At 36.5% G+C, this 21,662-nt stretch overlaps 1 protein-coding gene across 1 annotated transcript in view; it reads right to left on the minus strand.

Annotated features, from left to right (window-relative positions):
- Positions 1-21,662, minus strand: part of atrnl1b (attractin-like 1b) — a 90,390-nt gene that overhangs the window by 13,623 nt on the left and 55,105 nt on the right. The window contains exons 25-26 of the mRNA XM_059324314.1: positions 17,715-17,776; positions 11,845-11,923 (exon numbers count right to left, since the gene is read on the minus strand). Of these exons, the coding sequence (XP_059180297.1) occupies positions 11,845-11,923; positions 17,715-17,776 (141 nt within the window). The remainder of the gene's footprint in view (positions 1-11,844; positions 11,924-17,714; positions 17,777-21,662) is intronic.

Raw genomic sequence — 21,662 nt, forward strand, 5'->3', positions numbered from 1 at the left:
TTTGACAAATTATGTAGTGTGTGATCCCTCATCAGGCGTAGTTGTTAAGTGTCTTTCAGAAACCAGTCATGTAGTATGTATAGGCATTTGTGTATTTTTTTGCCATTCCAAAACCAAAAACACAAGAGAAAACTTGAGTACAATTGGGTTTTTTTTTGCCTGAAATGCACATATTTATACTAGATTAACAAGACTTTTGGAGTGTGCAACATGGGTTTATTGGACAAACTCAACTGCCCCAAAATGCATCGCAGCTGTTTAGACTGTCCAATGGTGGACTGGGAGGCAGACGTAATTAACCGTAGAATAAAATGATTAGAAATTATTGTTAACATTTCAGCAAAAAATTATAACAGCTGGAAATAAGAGGCCTGAGTCCGTTTTTAATGTTGAGTTTTCTGGTGGCCTCAATCCTGAATCATCCAGAATTTGTCCTTGGTGTGGTAATGAACTCTGATATTCTTGTGTCCAGACCCCCCACCATCACCCACTCTGAATTTAATTAAGTATTCATGAACCTGGATATTAATTGGCATCAATTCAGATGAGGTCTGAAGAATTTGATAGCATTGTACAAGCGAACAAGTGGGCAAAAAATTCTAAAGAAGACGATTTCAATTACCGTGTTGGGAAATCAACAACTCCATCTATATGAGCAAATGAGAAAAAGACTACATCAGAGCGCTGTACTCATTTTTCAAATTGTTACAGCTCTGATGAGGTTGTGCACAGGAAAATATTCAAATGGATGTAAATAGATGTATTCGATTAATATGTCAAAAAGCTTGATTAGATGTTTGAGAGCGAACGGTGACTCATTACTAGTACCTGCACTGGCAGTTGTTCACCCAGAGCCACAATCATCCGTGGCTTTTTATAGAGATTACATTTTTTTAAAAGGCCTCTCAGAAAAACAACGGATCAAAACAACACGTTCTCAAATATGGAGCATATTTAATAAACCTTTTATATAAATGCACTCTGACCTGTCTGAAACACCTGAACTGGCAAACAACATTGTAACGAAGTGCACTTGATTTTCTGCTAAATATTCAGTGATAACATTATAAAACACCAGTATAGCCACCTACTATGTTGACTAATTTTTATTTATTAGGGAAAATAGGGCACTTATCAGCTGGGCCATGGGCATAACAAATATGTGTAACATATATTGCTCTAATATATTCGTAAAAAAGTCATTACATTGATGTGACAATCAAATTAAAGAAACAAGCATGCAAAAAGGCCACAAATAAGAATGAGTGTTAAGGAAGAAACCTGCAAACTTGAGCATCTATAACGTTAACGATCAATTCATCGATTAATCACTTTTATTTTGAAAGGACAAAAAGAGACTTCCTGTCGATCGTAAACTAACTCAAGTGAGGTGATACTGTAAAGATAACGTCAATGAGTTCAATTTATAGTTTTATGTTTTAGCCCCCGAGGTTAATTTTCACAGTAATCTTGCATATTTAAATGTGTTTTGTGTTTAAATAAGTTTTGGATCAAATTAAACCTAGTAATTCATGCTAGCAAGGTTTGATACAGTAAGCTAGTTTTGCTCAAATTAATACTCTTGTATTTCTGTGTGTTTTATAATTGTTATTGCAACTTTCAGTTTGCAAACTGTCGCTTTATCCAACTTAACTCTCAGCTCATTGGCTTATTCGCGTACGGCCACAGAACTGAACGCTCGGCCGTGTTTCAGTTCAGTGAGAACTGATACGCAGTCATAGATAAATTTAAAATAAAAAAATATACAGACTGATTAAAAATTCCACATTATTGCCAGCCCTAATAAGCCACTAATAAGTGATATAGTCGACCAGGATGTTAGGTACTATGCCACAAAGAATAAAAGCAGTCCTAAAGGCAATTGGGGTCCACTTTCTAACATTCTCCTTCACAGACTAGTTGTACAGACTCACTGACGGGGACTGAGTGAGAGGAAAGTTGAGGTCAGTTCTATGTAAGAACTGTTTTTTTCGAATCACTTTGAAAACATTCCCCAGGGGAGGTGAAGCTGAGGAAAAAAAAACAACAGCCATCTGAAATTGAGATCGATCACCTGATTGATTTTTCTCTTTGTTGCTCTGATTTTTAAACTTTAAATCTGAGGGCTCATGTTAGATTGCTGTACATCTCTACTATTAAACATCAAAAACTAGCAACACCAAAACGATAGATTTGAGCTGCTGGGCCACCACAGGTCAAAATGAGAAATTTTGCCCTTTTCGAAAAGATAAAAGCAGGATGGAGGGCCCAGCAGGGTTGTTGCAAAACAAGAAAACAGCTCACGGCTTATTATGGTTTCCAACACAAGAGCTTCAAATCCAACAACATTCATCGTAAATGTCAGATAGCAGTAATGTTATTTATCATGTTGCAGAATTCATTTAAAGCAACAAAGCATAGGAGGAGTGCAGAAGCAAAGTGAGAGAATGCAGGAGCTTTTTTCCTGTATCCGGCACAGAGAATGTGCTGGGAATACAATCATCAAAAGGCCACTACAATGCCAGAGAGATTCTAGAAATGAATACTAAGTTAATGACAAAAGGCAGCAGTGAACTCTGCAAAAGCAAGTAACGCTGGTGCAATGACAGACTGATTTTTGTCAAGAATACAAGCTGGAGCCATTCATGGTTGTGATAAGCGTGGGCATGCCGCGCATTGCTATGCAACTTGATTAATTTGGCAAGTGAGTGCATGAATTATCTGTCTCGTGAATGCAGCATTTTGTTCCCTTCATTGGATTCTATAAAAGGGTAAGTGTCATCCCGCCTCTGAGGATAGTCTACACCTAAGCAGGTCACTTTGTCCTTTTCAAAGATCACTAGCTGAGCCCACAGGCACTGCAGAATCAAAAAAATAAAATTAAAATGAAAATAAACAAAATGAAAACGCACATTATTCTATGGTCCATATCCAACTGCTGACATTATCTGCATTGTATATAATTTTCATATGTTGTTAATACTTTTTTTTGAATACTTTTATTTCTATTTGTTTATACTGTAATTTGTTAATACTTATATTTTATACTTGTTTATTTGCTAATACCTTATATTTCTTATATTATATTACCTTATATTTCTAGTTTATACTGCTGTTTAATATTTACTGTTGGGTTTTTTTGCTATCCACTTTGCTGCTGTAATTCTTGAAATTTCCCAGTTGTGGGACTAATAAAGGAAATCTCAATCTTAATCTTAAACATCTACACACAAAATGGGATTAATGCACTACACTAAATGAAGGAACTAAATGTGTTTTTTTAGGCTGAAGTACCAAAACCTCATTAGAAAATAGGAATCATATGTATTATTGCCATAATAAGACAGGTAATAAGGTTAAATTGTCACTTATTGGTGGGATAGCTTCTAAGCCTTCCAAGGGTAAGATATATCCTAAATTGAACTCCAAATCACAGGTATGCTCAATCATTTGCAGTTTAAGAGGAAATTATTAGAGAGCAAACTTTAGACTGAACAAGGGACAATCAAGGTGACCAGGGGCTTAAGAGTAGGATAATCTTATTATAGCAATCGATGACTGCTGATTGAGCCGTTCAAGGGAAGAGCAGGACGTGAGACTACACCCAGTCTGCAGAGGGACATGCAGGGATTATGTGGCTGGTAATGTATTGCATTCAGTTTCCTCATTGCAAGCATGTAGCAAATTAGATATTTAAGTTGTCTTAATCAACATTGGTTGTTTACACTGCCCTGCAAAGCAAAGAGGCAGTAACTACGCAGAGTGCAGAACTGAGAAAAATGACTTTAAAGTTATCCTGTAATTCAGCCTAAGTAGTTATAGGTAGATTATTGGACATGTGGCTGTTTTGTTACTTTATATCAGTTTATTCTTTGTACATATCAATCCTCATATTTAATTTTATATTTTACCCCTATTTTGCAGTTACTGTATTCTTGCTTTGTATTACTTACCAAAAACGTAGCACCATACCAAAGAAAAAGGCAGTAGATTCTCCAAAAACTATTTTGCCACAACTTGGGCTCTGGGTGTGTTAGATGCACTGTATTTGAAATAATTGGAACCATTTGTTTTCCTGAACATGGATATACCAAACCCAAACTAATTTGACCATTTAAGGTAAATATTTTCCACCCGGAAGCTGTTCTGGTGCTGAAACGGCTGCTTAAAGTCTCACATTGCTAAGCTGTACTTCAATAGGGCTTTTTGCAGTTACTGTACAAACGACTACCATTTTTATCCAAAACGACACACATTTGAGATAAGATGTTTTGTCACATGACAAAGGATGCCTTGAATGTCATGAAAACGATAATAACTCATTTTTGACCAAAAATGCAGTTACTGCCTTTTTGCTTTGTAGGGCAGTACAGTGATCACTTGTGAAAAGCTCATATTGCCAGCATATAAAGGGTTTCTTGGACAGAAAATAAAACTAAGGATGCATTCAGTTGAACTTTGCTCAGGTGGAACACAATTCATCCGTCAATCAAACGCAGGCAGACATTCATCGTAGATTACTTTGGAAAATGAATGTTGTAGTTCTGTATTTCCACCGTTTGCTTCAGGATTATTGAGATGAAAGATAAAATGACTGTCACTTTCATGAACCATGGCAATGATTCTAATAGATTTTGAATGTCAAGGAAAAATGGCATTTTTTGACCTATTAGTTAGCCACAGTGACATCATCTATTAGTTTGTGGAATACTGTTTTAGAGCCTCGAGTTTGGCAATTTAGCAATCTCAAAGTTATCGTATTTGGACAAGAAGGTGGATCTGACTTAGAACTCGAGGACAGAAAGATAGATGGTAACTGAACTACACCAGTGATACACCACTATAGACAACACAGCCCTTTGCTCTTAGCCTTTACATCAATCACCATCTTGCCCTCAGCTCACACAACAGGCCATCAGTTACAAACTGGCCAAAGGAAATACTAACGTCACGGACAGGACGACTTCTATGAGCTGATTATTAGAGGTGGGGGGGTAAATCGGTACAGCATAGTATCCTGATATTTTGCACGGCAATATTATATCGATTCATTGCTGCCAAGTATCGATATTTATCGTTCTGACGGGCCGTCATTATTTTAGCAGTTTTTTGTTTTTTTCCGGAGGCTGTAGCAGGCTCACTTTTCGGAATATACTGGTATCATATGAAACTAGAAGATCTAAGGAATATATAGGCACCATGTGTGTCATATTGTGTCGGGAAGTTGTCGGAATAATGCTGCAAAGCTAAGCTATCTTATGTTTCATTTTAAAAAAATTCAGAGCAGTGAAGCTTAAATTTGAGGAAATTTTGAGAAAATGCTGCAGTTGTTGTCGTCCATACATGTTTGATATCAGTTCAGTTCAGTTTGACTGAATACTTTGTTGGTCAGTCTGTTGGTTTGACTCTCATTGTGGAGAAATAAAAAGACTGAAGTGAGATGAATAGACTGAGAATTTCATTTTCTGGACACAAAATGCAGATAAACAGTTAAATCACATTATATTGTATCGCAATACTCACTATATCGCAAAATGCTTAAAATCGCAATAATATCGTATTGTGACTCAAGTATCGGGATAAAATCATATCGTACAACCTCTGATGATTCCCACTTCTACTGATTATAGCTTTAAATAAACAGGTATGATTGAGTAACTAGTGGATTTAGTAAATGGTAAACATAATGAAAAAATAAAAAAAGTTGCTAACGCTTTATAATGAGGTCCTTAATAACCATTAATTAACAAGTAATAAGGCATTGTTCTCGCTTTAGACCCGGTAGTCGCAAAAAGCATAGTTAACTTATAGTTAACTTATAATAGATGAGCAATAAAGTATATTTTAATATCAATAAGCAAACAAAATAAGATTAATAAAGCATGGCAAAGACATAATGGGTGAGTCATGGGTCAAGCATTTGCAAACTGTTAACAAGTTTCTTATTAGTGCTTATAAATCTCTTATAGCCTGCTATTAGCTGTATTATAATGCCATTATTAACACTTATATAAGCTTATAAACACACAATAATGTTAATAAGCATCTTGTAAGGACTTACAAGGGCCTTATTACTTGTTAATTAATGGTTATTACAAGGACCTTAATATAAAGCGTTACCAAAAAGTCCTTTATTTTGTAGATGCTGCTCAATATCTGTTTTGACTGCTTTTAGGGTAACGGTAAATCATCACCGCTCTATGTGACGTCAGTACATATGTGAGTCCGTGTGTACGAGTGTGTGACCGAGATAAAGGAAAGGGAGCCGCATTAGATACATCCACATGTTTGTGTGTAAAACATCTTCCGTGATGCAGTCCTGTGAAATGTCAGCGCCCCCTCCCTCCCGTTCCCCCCACAGGTAGCTTCAAAGAGGTCAGCCCTTATCCTCCTCCTTGGCATTTACAGCTGTTGTCGTTTCATCCCTTTGTCCCCCCCACTCAGGATCCAAGTCTCATCATCTATCCTCAACTAAATATTATTCAAATACAACAGCTGCACCTTTGGAATCAAGTCCTTTCAACTCCTGACAAAAAAGAAACCCTTATCCAATTAGTGCATTAGTGCTAAAAGATCAGCCTTGTAAGATTATGCCAATAGCAGGAAAAACACATGTACCACCTTATGGTGTAAAAAAAAAAAAGTTTCTGAGAGGCTGTTAGTGTTTGTTATTCCACCCTCCCTCCGCAGCTAATTTTCAAAATTACTAACAGACAACGCCAACTTGGCTATGAACAAATACTCATGTCAAAGTGTTTCCAGCTAAAAGCAAAAATAACATAGAAAAACAATGTCATATAAACACATTTAATTTTAAATCTAGCACATACAAGTACTCACACAGATTTAACACCATGAAGCCAGTAAACAACATCCAAAAGTTCAGTCAGTATAAGACATCCATATGTCACTTGGCTGGATCAGGGCTTCATGATTGTCTCTGCCATCTCTACAGGGCTCATTAAGACTCGTTTATTTCATGTCCTTATGTTAAATGAGGGCTTGTGAGCATTAGATGGCCTCCAGCCAGAATCCTTCCACTACATATTTGGACAAGCCTCATAAGTGCATGGGACTGTTCAAAGGCCCTTTCAAATTAACTGGACATAATGCACAGTGATGAGCCAATCAGTTCACCAATGGACAGGATTGGCGGAATCAGTTTCTATCATCTACACTGCAAAAAAAGAAAAGTTGGGTGAATTCAAAATTTCAAGGCAACAAACTTCAATAAAATTTTAAGTTGGACAATTAAACTAAAGATTTTAAGTTTTGTTTTTGAGTCTGCTTAACTCTGAATTCAGATTTTTGTCAACTCAACTGTAAGTTGTACTAACTTATAATTTTACATTGTAATAACTTTTAATCCTTACTTCTGCAATGTGCTGAATTGGCACGATTGTAACGCCGCTATGAAATGTCAGCTAATGTTGCGACCACAATTTGGAGTTAGCATTGATACGCCAATAGCTACTCTTGTAGCTGTAACAAGCAGCGCTGCTAGCATCAGTTAGCCGCTAGCATCAGTTAGCCGCTAGCTTTCGCTAATGAATTTCACCTTTTTCCCGCATTTCACAACAAAGAAATAAGAGTTAGCAGAACTATTGTCCCTTGTTGTGAACCCCAAGTTAAATATATAAGTAACAACGACTCACAAACTTGTTTTTGAGCATACAACTGGTTTCCTTTGTTGTGCTAACTTACATTATTGGCCTAAATGTCAATAAGTTATATTTCCAAGTTTTACCAACTTTAATCACTGTTTTAGGCCAAAAAGTACAAGTTGGCTTTTTTGCAGTGTATCATATCATACATGACTTGGTTCTGTCTCAGCACAAGTGAGTCATCACAAATTCCAGTGAAACCCTTGAGTTACTATGTGACAGCAACCCTAAACGCAGTGGGAAATCAAAGTTTGCCCCTTTACAATTTGTAAAAAAAAGCCTTGTGGATGTTGGACAATTTGAGGCAGTTAAGCTGCTTGTGGTGCTTTGAAAATCCTCCACACACTTAGCAGCACACTCTGCTAACAATGTGGGACTCACATTGGGCAGTTATAAAATCAACACAGTAGAACCAGACACATTGTCTTTTATATTCCACGCATCCTTCATCCTTTTCAAACCTGGCACCTACATTAACCACCACGCTAACGCAATAGAAGGTAATAGCAGCTTGTGCTGCATTCATTTGGTGTCAGAATAATCGTAAAAATGAGTTCCTGGCTGGGAAAATTCATGTAAAGTAAGAGATATTACACAGAAACATGGTGGATGAAAGTAAATGTTTGGTTGATGGTAGGAAATGTTTGATTAATATGAGTATTGCAGTGCATATACATTTTTGGCTGACATGTTATTTGTAATATGGTATTAGGTTTTAACCACTAGTTTCTGTCCATGCCGGGTGACCTAGATTATTTAGAGGAATTATTTTTTAACATTAAGCCTGATAAAAAGTGTTAGGGCATGTTGTTCATACATCACATCTTCTTTGTACCATCCATGTTATTTCGACATTAAGACTTAAAACACAATTAAGTTCAAAAAACAACTTTGCAACTGGAAATGGGACCATTCGAGGTGCATGTGAAAATCTAATGAACTGCAAATTTATAACAGGCGAAAATTCCATATAAAATACAAGATGGCCGAATCCAAGATGGCCGACTTCCTGTAGAAGCTGTAGGGTATGGCTTCTTGAGACTTTTTGGTGCGGTCCCATGATACATGTATGTACCAAATTCCGTGTCTCTACGACAAACCTGTGTGAGGGGCTGACTTATAGGGGGCGCTAGTAGGTCATTTTGCCACGCCCATTTCTAAAAGCAATGAAGCTTTGTGCCGAGTTTGGGGAGCTTTTGAATATGATAAAAGCCTCAAAAAGGCGATTCATTTGTCAAAATAATAATAATAATAATAATAATAATAGATGGATGAAAAACAATAGGGTCTTTGCACTTTAAGTGCTCGGTGTCTAATAATAATAATGCTGATTGTAATAAGTTCCATAAAAAGAAGCTAAATTGTGGCATTGTATTTTATTTAGTCGGAAATATAGAAATAGAAACAACTGCAGCTGTCGTTCAACAGACAGCTGAATCTGAGTGTGCACTTTAAAATGGAGACTTATATTGTCTAATATCTAGTCTCACTTGAAAAATAACAAACAAACACCAGAGCAAAGAGGGCTTTCTAGGACACATGGGTGGATTTGCATTTAACCATCCCTTGAGCAGCCAATCCTACAGACAGATCTTGTTTTCTGGGTAGTTTTTAAGGAGAGATTGATTGTGTCTGCACTTGTCAGACACTGATAATAGAATTTATCAAACAAATGTGAGAAAATGATCCAATTGGAGGCAGTTCACAGGATTGTTTCAACTGCTGAACCGTTGTATTTAAGCAATGGTTATCAGAAATGAAATTTTAAACTATCCTGATCCTAGATGAGTATTTTATTTTTATCAATGCAAATGGAGGTAATATAAAGCTTATATCTACATGACAAACTAACTCTGACTGCAGTGTGAAGTGGTAGAGTTAAAAGCAGTTTTTGACCTTATAGCTACAAAAAAAAAGAAAAATGTAAGACACAAGTGCGTACAAAAGAGATGCACTAGATGCTCCATTTTATACATTAAACCCTTTTCATCTGACAGGATATAAAAGCGACCTTAACTAGTTCAGCAATATCCACTACAAATGGTCCAAACTGACGTGGCCATTAGGGAAATGTGGCCGAGAAAACTGCCACATGAGAAGTGGTAAAAGACTACTTGCATGGCTGTAGCAGCCACAACAGCACTGAAGAACATCCTTAAGGCTGTTAGAGCTTTCAGGAAAAGGTGACCAGCAAACAGCTTTTCTTTACAACTTCTCTTTTAAAGTAGGGCGGCTGAAAATGCCACGGGAGCCTTCAGGTATTATTTTGCTCAGGTCTATAAACCTATGGAGTAGACCTTTTCAAGGATTTTACTGCTTATGTGACCAAAAATTAAAATTTCAGATCTATTTCACATCTATAAACATCTTATTTGTTAGTATCTTGGAAAAAGTAAGTTAATTTCTATGAAATAATGACTTAGAAATAAGAATGAATAACTCAAAAAACAATGAGAAACATTCCCAAAATAATTACTTGACTTGAAAAAATAATGAGAAAATGTATCAAAAGACAATTACTCATTATTTTGAGGTCATTAATGTGAGAATGTTTGTTATTATTTTGATAAAGTTTCTCCCTTTAATAATGTCTTTCCATCACACTGGCAGAAATGTTGCAGATCTCAGATTATAGCTACAGGTTTTGAAAATCCACTCCCATTGAACCTGTAGCAGCCAACTAAAGCTGGTGACAAATCCGAACAAAATCCGAGAGGAGTTTAGCTTGTAGGATCACTTACACAGTGAGGTGTGTAAAGTTCACATGCCCTGTTACTTTAAGAGCTAAAAAAATCCAGGGAATGTGCACTCAAATGCAGAGAAATAAACATATACAGTGGATGTATAAATAATACATTCATAGATACAAACTGATGTGTCATCTGCAAACAAATCTTTTAGTCCTCCTGACAGAATATAAAGTGTTCTGTTCCTCTGGAGACAAAACTTTTCTATCACCTGAAATTAAGACATGAGAGATTTTTATTTAACTATTTATCTATTTTCATGTGGCAGCTGAAGGGCAGCGACAAACAGATGACGGGAATGCCAAGAGCAGACAGAAAAAGTGAGCAGAATTTTAATGACGCGAGCCCATCTGCCTGCATTAATTTTTATTGACTTTAATTCTTTGGATAGGCATGACTCAGAGTCACTGCAGCTATCATTCTTGTTTATTTTCATATATCAATTAGAGGGTATAAAATTGGGATCTTATGATTATCAATGTCATCCCCAAAGGGGAAATAAATTGTGGGAGCTTTATTAGTAGACTGCAGGTCATAAGGCTGGATGTGCACAAAATTAAACTTCCTGCTATTGAGCATCAGAAGAGATGGAAATGATGGTTGCACCCACAGAATCCAAGGTTTGGGTTCAAGGCAGTGAGGTGAATTTACATACATTTGCTCCCTTCCTCAATTTCCTGCACCGTATATTTCTTTTTAAATTCTACTGTCAGTCAACTCATCTTTCACTCCTTTTCATCCCCATCTTTTCTCAACCTCATCTTTTATACCAACACTGAATATTAATGTTTCATTCTATCCCCTTTTGATTAAGTCATTCACTGTATCTCTATATGCTTCCTTCAAACCCTTTCCACTTGTCCACACAACTTCAATCCACAATTTCTCTGAATTATCATCTTCATACTTTTATAAATCATATTTCTTTCTGATAAATAATTGATCAAAAACTGGGACGTCATATCCATTAGCAGATACTGACCTCTGAACATATATATAGATCATAGACTGTATAAAACAAGTGGACTTTGCCACCATGATGCCACTGATTGGTTTCTGTACCACCGTTTTGAGACTTCAAGTTTGACATTTGAGTCGATGCCATCTTGTTTTTTTGTAACCAAAATTGACTGTATTTTGATGAGGACAACCTGACCTGGAGCTGACCTGACCAATGGCCAACTTGTCAACCACAAGGTAATCCCGCCCTGAAGCATACGCCAACTCTGACTTTTTTTGTAACCACTGGAGGCGCCCCCTGCTGACCATTAGAAAGAATGCAGGTTTAGGGCACTTTTCAGACCCTGGCTCTCTAAATTAGCACTCAGATTTTCAGGATAATGCTGCGTTGGCTAATATATCGAGAAGTTATTTGAATACTGCCATGATCGGGTGTGCGTCATATGTCAACGGAATATATTTTATTGACTTACTTCTCTCCGTCGTGAAGCCCAGCAGGTTTGTTTTATCTTCCACACAACTGCAGCCACCAGGAGTAGGGACAAAAAGCAACTGGAATCACAGAGAAGGAAACAACATCAAGAAAGAATACTACAACGACTGAAAGATATCACATATATTTTTTACATACAGGAAGCAGTCGACTCTTGGGTACCTGAAGCATTTAAGCTTTTTTTGCATGCAACAGTAGATACGGAATATAAACATGCAGCTAAAGCCAGGAGCGTTTTCATGTTGCAAGAATCCATATCGTTCAACAGTTGCAAGTCAATAGTTCTGGTTCTACGTACTGTCTTGTGACTTTGAACATGTAAAAGACCATATGTACTATTTTCATGGGGCTTTTACCAAAATTGTATTTAGAATCAATATTTCTTATGTAAAGGCTAGGAAACAAATATCCTCTTAATTCTTACAATAACTAGGTTATAATATAACCTAGCTACATACCTATAATCATCATCTGTTGTTTGTCTGTTTTTTGCCATCTTTTTTTTCTTTCTATGCCATGTTTACTGTATTTTTATTACCTTAAATACCAATAACATGTCATTTTTGGTGCATTTTTGTCATTTTTTACATTCATGATAAAACTACAAAAACATTACTGGCTGGAACAGGACACACTTAAATATTCAAGTTTTCATCTATCATAAAAAAAGAAAAACTGGGGAGACGATATGAACGAGGTAGCACATTCATTTCTTAGAAAAGTGAATATTTTGGCCGATTACTTCAATTAATAACCCAACAGTAAAATCATTAGTCAAGGGAAATTCAACTTGGTACCGAGTGCAGCTAGGATGGAAAAATATGACTGATTGAGAGCTTCCACTTCATTATCCTGGTGACAAATGAGAGTGTTAAGATTATTATGTGCTGGAGAGACATTCTGCATGTTCTATGAGAAAAATGTGGGGACAATGAGCATTGTGGTTTGGTTAAGATATATGGCAACGTCATATTTTGGTGTCAAATGACTTTAAATTCAACTGATTGCTCAGTCATGAACCAGTATTTTATCATTTCCTCTAATTATTCTCTCTACTTGCTGGATTAGAACGGAACATGACGCTGTTCGTCCAGGAACAAAGACAATCATTTGGATTTGAAACTCATACTGAAATATGACCAATGAGCCCTTGTCTTTAGGGACAATCCACATTTCTAAACTGGGCAGTCTGGTAATAAGCACATTCACCAGAGACACAAGACTAGCTCCGATTTCATAGGCCCATTCGTTTGATATTGCTTGCAATTTGCCGCCCACACCTGCAACATCTATTGGCCGAAATCTTTGAAGAAGGCGATAACGTCTGTGAGGAATGTGATAACACTTGGAAAATACAGCTTCTCATATAAAGTAAAGAGGGGTCTACCAAGAAGAAAAAAAGAAAGGAAGTGAGATTAAAGTGTTGAGTGATGGGAAACTCTGTGCTTCAAACATCTCAACAACGCACATGGAATTTATTTTAGAGGTGCACAAGCTGGGAACCCTTTCATTCTTTTAGAAATACTTGCACCATCTTAGAAACCTTTGAAGATAACAGTGAATGCAGGGGGATGTTGTGGGGGCTTCAATGACATTTTCATGTGGCAGAAGTGACAAAAATCCCTAGACAGATGTTTGGCTTTCATCATTAAGATTTTAGACAGTAAAGAAGCTTAAATCCCCTTTGCTGTTTCTTTTGCTCTTAATAAAAAGGAGTTCTGCGATCATTCATGTTGTAGCGCCTTAAGTGTTGAAGGACAAATATAAAATTCTTAACACAAAGACGCACTCGAGTTTTCTACAAGTAATTTTTGATGTGGGATGGGTTGATTTGTACACCTAGTAACAGCAGGTGTGAACTTTCACTCACCCAAACAGACTCTCTGAAAAATCCCACCGTTCTTTAAACCATCTTACATTATTATTATTATTATCATTATGCGTTTTTATAGTAGACAGCCAAATGTCACACAATGTTTAACAGTAGAAAATTGGTCCTTAAAAGTTTTCTTTGAGCCTAAAGATGAAAACACTGGGAAAAACAGGTGCAATATGTCCAGATATTGTTTAAAAAAAATACTATAAACAATCATTTTTTATTTTTTTTATTCCTTCGTTATTGTATTCTTCCAAATAGACCTAATATATTAGAGGTGGGAATCACCAGTGGCCCCACAATACGATTTTATCCTAATACTTGAGTCACAATATGATATTACTGCGATTTTAAGCATTTTGCAATATGGTGAGTATTGCGATACAATATATTGGGATTTAACTGTTTAACTGCATTTTGTGTCCACAAAATTAAATTAAATCAAGAATTGTTTTGTCAAATAAGAGAGAATTCTCAGTCTATTCATCTCACTTCAGTCTTCTTATTTCTCCACAATGAAAGTCAATTTGTGGGAACCCAGAGAGCCTTTTTTGATTGAGATAGCATCACGACGTCAGAGGTCACATGACCGCTTTGAAAATCACCATGAAACATCAAAAAAAGAGGCTAACTTTGCTGCCTTATTTAGAAAACTTCCCAACATGATATCCTGACACATGGTGCCTATAGATTCCTTAGAGTTCAGTATATTCCTGAAAGTGAGCCCACTACAGCCTCCGGGAAAAAAAACAGCGAAAATACTAAATATTGATACTTGGCGCCCATGAAACGATACAATATTGCCACGCAAAATATTGCGTATTATGCTATATAAATTTTCCCCCCATATCTATAATATATGCACACTTGTCTCATTCCAGCTCAATGTCTGTTGTCATTTATGTTGCATGGTGGCCCCTTGCTTCGGCTCGGAGGATAAACAGACAATAGGACAGCACTGTGAGCAGAGACCCAATAAGAGCTACTTGCAATATGCAGAAAAGTTGTACAGGCGATGAAAATAAACCCTCAGTGGGATACAGCTTATTTAGGTAACTGTGCCGAAGCAACAAACACTGGAGGGAGGAGGAGAGAGAAACTCCCTTGAGACAGTGACGAGGCAAAAGAGAGGGGTTGTTATTTTGTACTTTACATTGTAAAAAAAAAAAAAAACAAGGTTGAGAGACTTTATTTTTTAACCAAGATATTTTGTCAATACTTTGGGTTTTTTTGCCATTGAAATTGTACAATTTGTATAGCCTTTGGATTTAAAAAAAAACAATGCACTTTGGAAGAATAAAAGTTTGCCCTTGACAGAGAAGACACTGAACTCAATGCAGCTTTCTTTTAATTATAGGCTCATTTCTGTAACCACCAGGCTACAGTTACCACAAGGGAGAGCAATCAATAATATCTATACCTGCTTTCTACAGGCTTTTTAAGCTGCTAAAACATGATCCTCAATGCTCTGTAAAAAGAACCTCTAAAATGCTAAAATAACACGATGTAATTCTTTCTTGTAGGATTAGAAATATGTTGAATTGAGAAATATAAGCCTGAACTTCCTTAAAGAAGTACATATTAAGAGTTCAGTTTTTTGTGATGCCATTCGACTCTACCTGATGACTTTATGAATGAAATGGGGATAAATAAATTACGTGTGCATACATGCTTTTTTAATAAGTTTACTGCTTGCACACCAATATGGTGCCAACACACAGCGACACTAATGTGCACGTGTTCTGTATACACACACACACACACACACACACACAGTCACAGACATACGGATGTGACTGGAATGACACTTGTTAATTAGTATAAATTAGACCCTGGGGTTCCACTGCAAGTGTAACGCAGCATCCTATTAGGGAGTTTCTACAGCATCTAATCAGAACGCATAAAACAATCAGACTCTAATTAGATTACAATTTAGGCAGTGCTGTGCAAGTAAATATTGTTTATGAAGTCACTAAGATGAAGATGTGGAAAATCTGATGAAGATATTGGGGGGGGGGGGGGGGGGGGTGAATGCGTCTGAACAGCTTGTAGTGAAAAAAGGTGAAAAGGGGCCATATTTGAATAAACTCAAAAGAGAAAACAACAGAAGGGGAAAAATAGCGCTTGTTCGTCATTTCTTCACCTCCTATCTCTCTAGAAACCCTGTGGGGTGATTTGACATTTTGTCATCAGGCTGATTATGTTTCCCGCAGGTTCATCCCCTCCACACACACACACGTTTATGGGTCAGTGAGAACTGGACAACAAGCATGCAGCAAAAGACTCGAGAGAGAATTAGTGCAATGTGCACAGCAATGAAAAACAACAAACAAAAAAAAGAAAAGAATGAAGAATAAAATGCGTGCTGATGGAAAAAAATGTGCAACATGAGGTGATGTGGAATGGATTGTTTGGGTGTAAATCCATTGGATTTATTAAGTTTGGGAAATTTGCGAGAAATGAAAGAAGTGCCTCAGTTTTTTTTTTTTTTTTTGTTTTTTTTTTAAATCATTCAAACAACAATTTCCAGGAGAAAGGAGTACAATGCCATGGGCACATGAAAATGCTCACTAATTTGTTACCTTAAAGGGACCAAAAAATGGGGGAAAAGGACATGTTAATGGATTTTTTTTTTTTCCTGCAGAAATGGAAGAATATGTTGGAATATTTGGGAGTTAAATATAAAATACAATCTAAACTTAAATGGATCATTTCTGTAGACAAATGTCTGAATTGTGGACTTTGGGCATAAATTGGATCCATGTACACAATAATTATTATTTGGGTTTGTATGTTTGCTTATAGAGAAAAATCGAACAAAATAAAGATAATAAATAAATAAATAAATAAATAAATGGTTTAAAATTTGTGGAAAAATCCAAAACAATGACAGAAAATATATTATTTTATTTCTTTCATCGACATTTTTAAGAAAACATCTTATATTTTAATTAACAACAATTAAATATATAGAAAGATGAATTCACTTTTTTTTAAATGAAATCTTGAATTTTAGTTAAAAAGACCTAAACTGCTCCTGCTCCTTTTTCTCCTGTGCCCCTATTATGACCTCATTTAAAATGGTCTCCTGTGCAAATGACGCAAGCAGCTGTCAGACACATTTTCAGACAAAATAAGCTCTGTCCTTCTCCCCTTTCCTTCCAAGAATTCCTGAATTCGGCTATTCTACTGAAATTTGATCGGATGGAGGCGGAAGATAACTGATTGTGTGACAGCTTTTTCGGGAAACTTATTGTGGGCCAGGCAATGATGGGCAGGTGCCTTGGGCAAAGTCTGTCTTCTATTCCCACCTTGACAGCTACACAGATAATGTGCTGGTCTATTGGGCAGCTCTGGGGAGCACACCTTGAAAGAAAATAAACATACACAGAAACTGCAGCACAGTCTGTAACTATTGCTGTGAGCTTTGAGTATATCCATCCCCACCAAAGACACGATCTCATCATTGAAGCCAACCTCTAATGATTTGGCTTGACAAGACTAACCAAAGCTTTTTAAAAATGCCAATATCTATCTTAAAGCATACATTTTCCAATTATACTCACATCCTCTTAATGTATTCAGACTTTGCTGTGCTTTTCAGAGAACTCAATTGACTCATTTTATACATTTCAATGAGAAAGAGATTTCTATCGCAGCTCTCAGGATGAAAAATCATTAAGAGCCCCTCATATCTTGATCGCCCATGCCTTCTCTTTAGAAGCCGCTCGCAGAGCAATATGCACCTACTTAAATGGTTACTGGCTGCTTCATTTGCCACTTGAAAAAGGAAAATTGCTGCCTTGAAGACACAAGAAGCACTGACATGTGCTCGGTTGACGGAACAGGCTCAAGTAACTCAATAAGCCCCGAGAGGCAAGGGGCGGGAAATGAAGAGGTGGTGGGTCAAATTCTGGATGATGCTTCCTGACCGCTGAAGAGCTGAAGGGATTCAACATATTAAACTCACTTACCTGAAAAATGTCACAAAGAACTGGACGAGGTCCATGATACTGTTGTGTTGGGAGAAGGCAATCTAGAGAAAGAAGAAAAGAAGAAATTAGTTGTCAAATGAACTAACAATGAATGTTTTACAGCCAACATGAGGTAAAAATCACAAGGTAGATGAGGCTTTTGCAGAATTTTCAATTGCTCTGAATTTTAATTTGTATATAAAATCTATTTTTACACCAAAAATTTCACTCAGGATAGCAAACTTTCACTTCAATCTGACTGAGCTGTATCAGTTGATCTGTGACGTCGTGAAGGGGTTCTTATGATTTTAGTGTTGACAGTTGCAGTAAGAGCAGAATGGACCTGCTAAAAGGTCACTGACATGATGTGTTCTCTAAGCTTCTTCTTGTGGAAATAAATGGGTAACGCTTTATATTAAGGTCCTTGTGATAACCATTAATTAACAAGTAATAAGGCCCTTGTAAGTCCTTACAAGATGCTTATTAACATTATTGTGTGTTTATAAGCTTATATAAGTGTTAATAATGGCATTACAAACACCCATGACCCACCCATTATGTCTTTGTCATGCTTTTATTAATCTTATTTTGTTTGCTTATTGATATTAAAATATACTTTATTGCGCATCCATTATAAGTTAACTATAAGTTAACTATGCTTTTTGCAACTACCGGATCTAAAGCGAGAACAATGCCTTATTACTTGTTAATTAATGGTTATTAAGGACCTTATTATAAAGCGTTACCAATAAATGTTAAAAAAAGTTCAAACAGGGCTGAAAGGTTTCAGTTTGTAGACATTACAAAACGTCTGAAAAAAATAATAGTTTTTTCTAAATCAGGGTCCAAAATCAACTCTTCAGTTTATCTTCTGATGGCTACTAACATGATGTCATAAGAAGAATGTTATTGTAAATTGCCCATGGATTGACCTTTTTAATCAATTGAATTTTCATACAATGAGTTCTGACATCAAAAAGCAGGTTGAGAGCTCCAGCTCATTGTATTCGAAGTGTTTCAATATCTCATAAAAGAGCCAATATCTCTACTATCTATTTATAAATACTCTTTTGACTGTATTTCCACCGTGCTTTTAGGTTGATCTGCTCCCGCAGAACCTACAGAATATACAGCGCCGGCTTCTATCCTATGGTCTCCTCTGTGGCAAAAAACTTGTTCTCCTCCATTGGAAAAAAAACGGAGACACCTCTTTTCAAAGCATGGTTAACGGCACTGACTGAAACATTGCACCTTGAAAGGATTCGTTACTCTCTTAGTGGTAGGTTAGAAGACTTCAAGAGGATGTGGCAACCAATTATTTCTTTCTTAAAACAGGATGTAGGACAAATTGAATAGTACTGGTTGGGCGGGACGGGGTGGGTCAGGGAGGTTATTATTTATTTATTTATTTATTTTAATATATGCGTTTGTTTACATATTTTTGTATATTTTTTATATTTTTCTCCCATTTATTGTTTTTCATTTATTGCTTATTTGTAGGACACCTTTGTTACTTATAATGAAATTATGAAGCATTGGACAAACCAGAGATGGATGTATTTTTGATATACTGTCTGCTTCACAATAAAAATATTTGATAATAACTGATCTGCTCCCGCAATGTGCCGCCACATACGTGCACACTCGGTGATGGTGGACAGCGAGGGTGAATTAAAGAACAGTGAAGAAGGCTTACTTCAGCAACCAGCCAATGCCGGCTGACCTCATTTATTATATTCGCCAATGTAGATTTTGACTCACATTTAGGAAGTGACAGGTAATTTTTTATTCTTGAAACTGTCCAAATATTGGAATATGTCTGCTGCAATGTTGGGGTTAAGCCTTTCAAAACTAAATTTTCAAAAACCTTTGCACAATGGGAGGCACACACCTGTATTAACAGGGCGGTCTGGCACCATAAATTACATTTTTATAAGCGCAATAACTAAAGATAATAAAATATATTGTGGCAGTCAATCAATTAGTTAGCATAATGTTGCTGTAAGCCTATTATTTAATCATTATTTTATGGATTAACCTGCTGCCTACATGTATTTATGTTGAAAAAAAAAGATTTATTATAATACAAGCCTTACTCATTTAATCCAATGAATCACTTCATTCAAATTTTGTTCGAGGTATTTTTCTGGGGTGATGATGACATCATAAAATATGATGACAGACATGAATTAATTGATTGTAAAACTTCAATAGAAGCTCTAACTGTTGAAAAGCATCAATATAAAAACTTTCCAATCCAACAAATTACTAAATATTATGATATCATTATACATTTTCACTGGTCTTCGATTAAAAATGCGAGTAAAGCAGCAAACTATCATGAGCTGTTGAGGTAAATAACATACGAAATATCTCTTATGAAGCTAATTAGTGTATTCATGTCAGCAGCATGGCCAGTGAATAACGTTTTACCTTCATTAAAAGAGGGATTACACACAGTCCCAGCAGCTAAATCACATCTGATAGGCCACATCACAGTGACACGTCATTATCTACAGTAGATGGTTTTCGCCCTGAAAGCATTTAGACACACAAACACGACGTCATCTGCAGCAGAACTGAGCCCCCTCCGGTTTATAGCACGTAGGCTCGGGTAATAGGACACAAATTGTGCTTTTAGAGGTGGATCATGTGCGTCATGTTGGATTCTTTGAATGCTGATGAGGGAGAAATTCAAAGGGTACTTATATGGGTGATTCAGTCTAACAATAAGAGCTGATGTATTCATTCGATATATATATATATATACACAATAAAAGAAATTAAGTATTACTCTTTCCTCAATTCTCTGTAATTGAGGAGCGATGGAGCTGAATATTTGGCTTTAACAGAAGAACTATGTGCATGTTTAAGGTCTTGTAGCAGCTCAGAGTCTTCACTAGACTCATGCTCTTTACTGACAACTATATCCTTGCAAATGTCTCCCATCTTTGACTTTTCCACAACCTTTTTAGGCAGAACATGAGAATTGGTGATCTGAAATGAGATGCTCACTGACATGGCTAACATGACTCAAAAGCACACATTACACAGATGTTTTGCTGGCTTTTTAGTAAGCCGGGCAGTTCTATTCAGTGCTCCCAACCCTGCTTTTCACATAAAATGAGGTCAAAGCAATATGTTCAGGGTTAATTTAATTTCAATTCATCTATCTGGGCCGATCAATAGCATCATTCGAGAATGTACTTCTATTACAAGTGGACTTTTACTACATCGAACACTCCTCTTATGTTCAAATTACACTAACACATAATGATGTCACGGAAAAATCTTAGCTCAAGACCTGCCTTTACTATCTTTTCCAACATTTAAATGCTTATTTACGGCCTCAGACCCTAAACACAAGGCTCATAAGTGCATTCTCAAATTCTGCTTTATCTCATCCAGGTCTACGCTCTCTCCCCTGCATCATAAAGGCGAGCAAAGGCAAAGAGAGACCTTATCCTGTTACAAAAGCTATTTGCTTTAACAGCTCAGGCCAGTCCATAATAAATAAGTGACTGTTGGCCAGGAAATCTAATAGAAAACTATTACTGGGCCACCTCCACAGATGGAGTGACCCCGAAGATATTATCACCACAGCGCGGTCCAATCATCTACCTTGTGAAAGGGAGACACAGAACAAATATAAAAATCGATACTTGGAAGAGCTAATTAGCAAAAAGGGGATTGTGTGCTATTATTAGGAATGATAATTGTATCATATTTTTCAGTAAATGTGTCTTGCTTAAAGGGATCATTTTGATTTTTTGGATGAGGTACTTGTCCAAAATCAGTGTTTTACCTACAGCAGCTGGTGCTTTCTAGTTTGGAAAAGCAGGCAGGAGTACTGGCATGGAAGCTAAGCAATGTATTGCTGCGGACCACATACAAAAAGTCCTAAAAAAAATTAATTATTAGCTTAAGTGTAAGATGTTCTCTGCTCTA

The sequence above is a fragment of the Centropristis striata genome, chromosome 21 (genome assembly GCF_030273125.1).
Source record: "Centropristis striata isolate RG_2023a ecotype Rhode Island chromosome 21, C.striata_1.0, whole genome shotgun sequence".
Lineage (NCBI taxonomy): Eukaryota > Metazoa > Chordata > Actinopteri > Perciformes > Serranidae > Centropristis > Centropristis striata.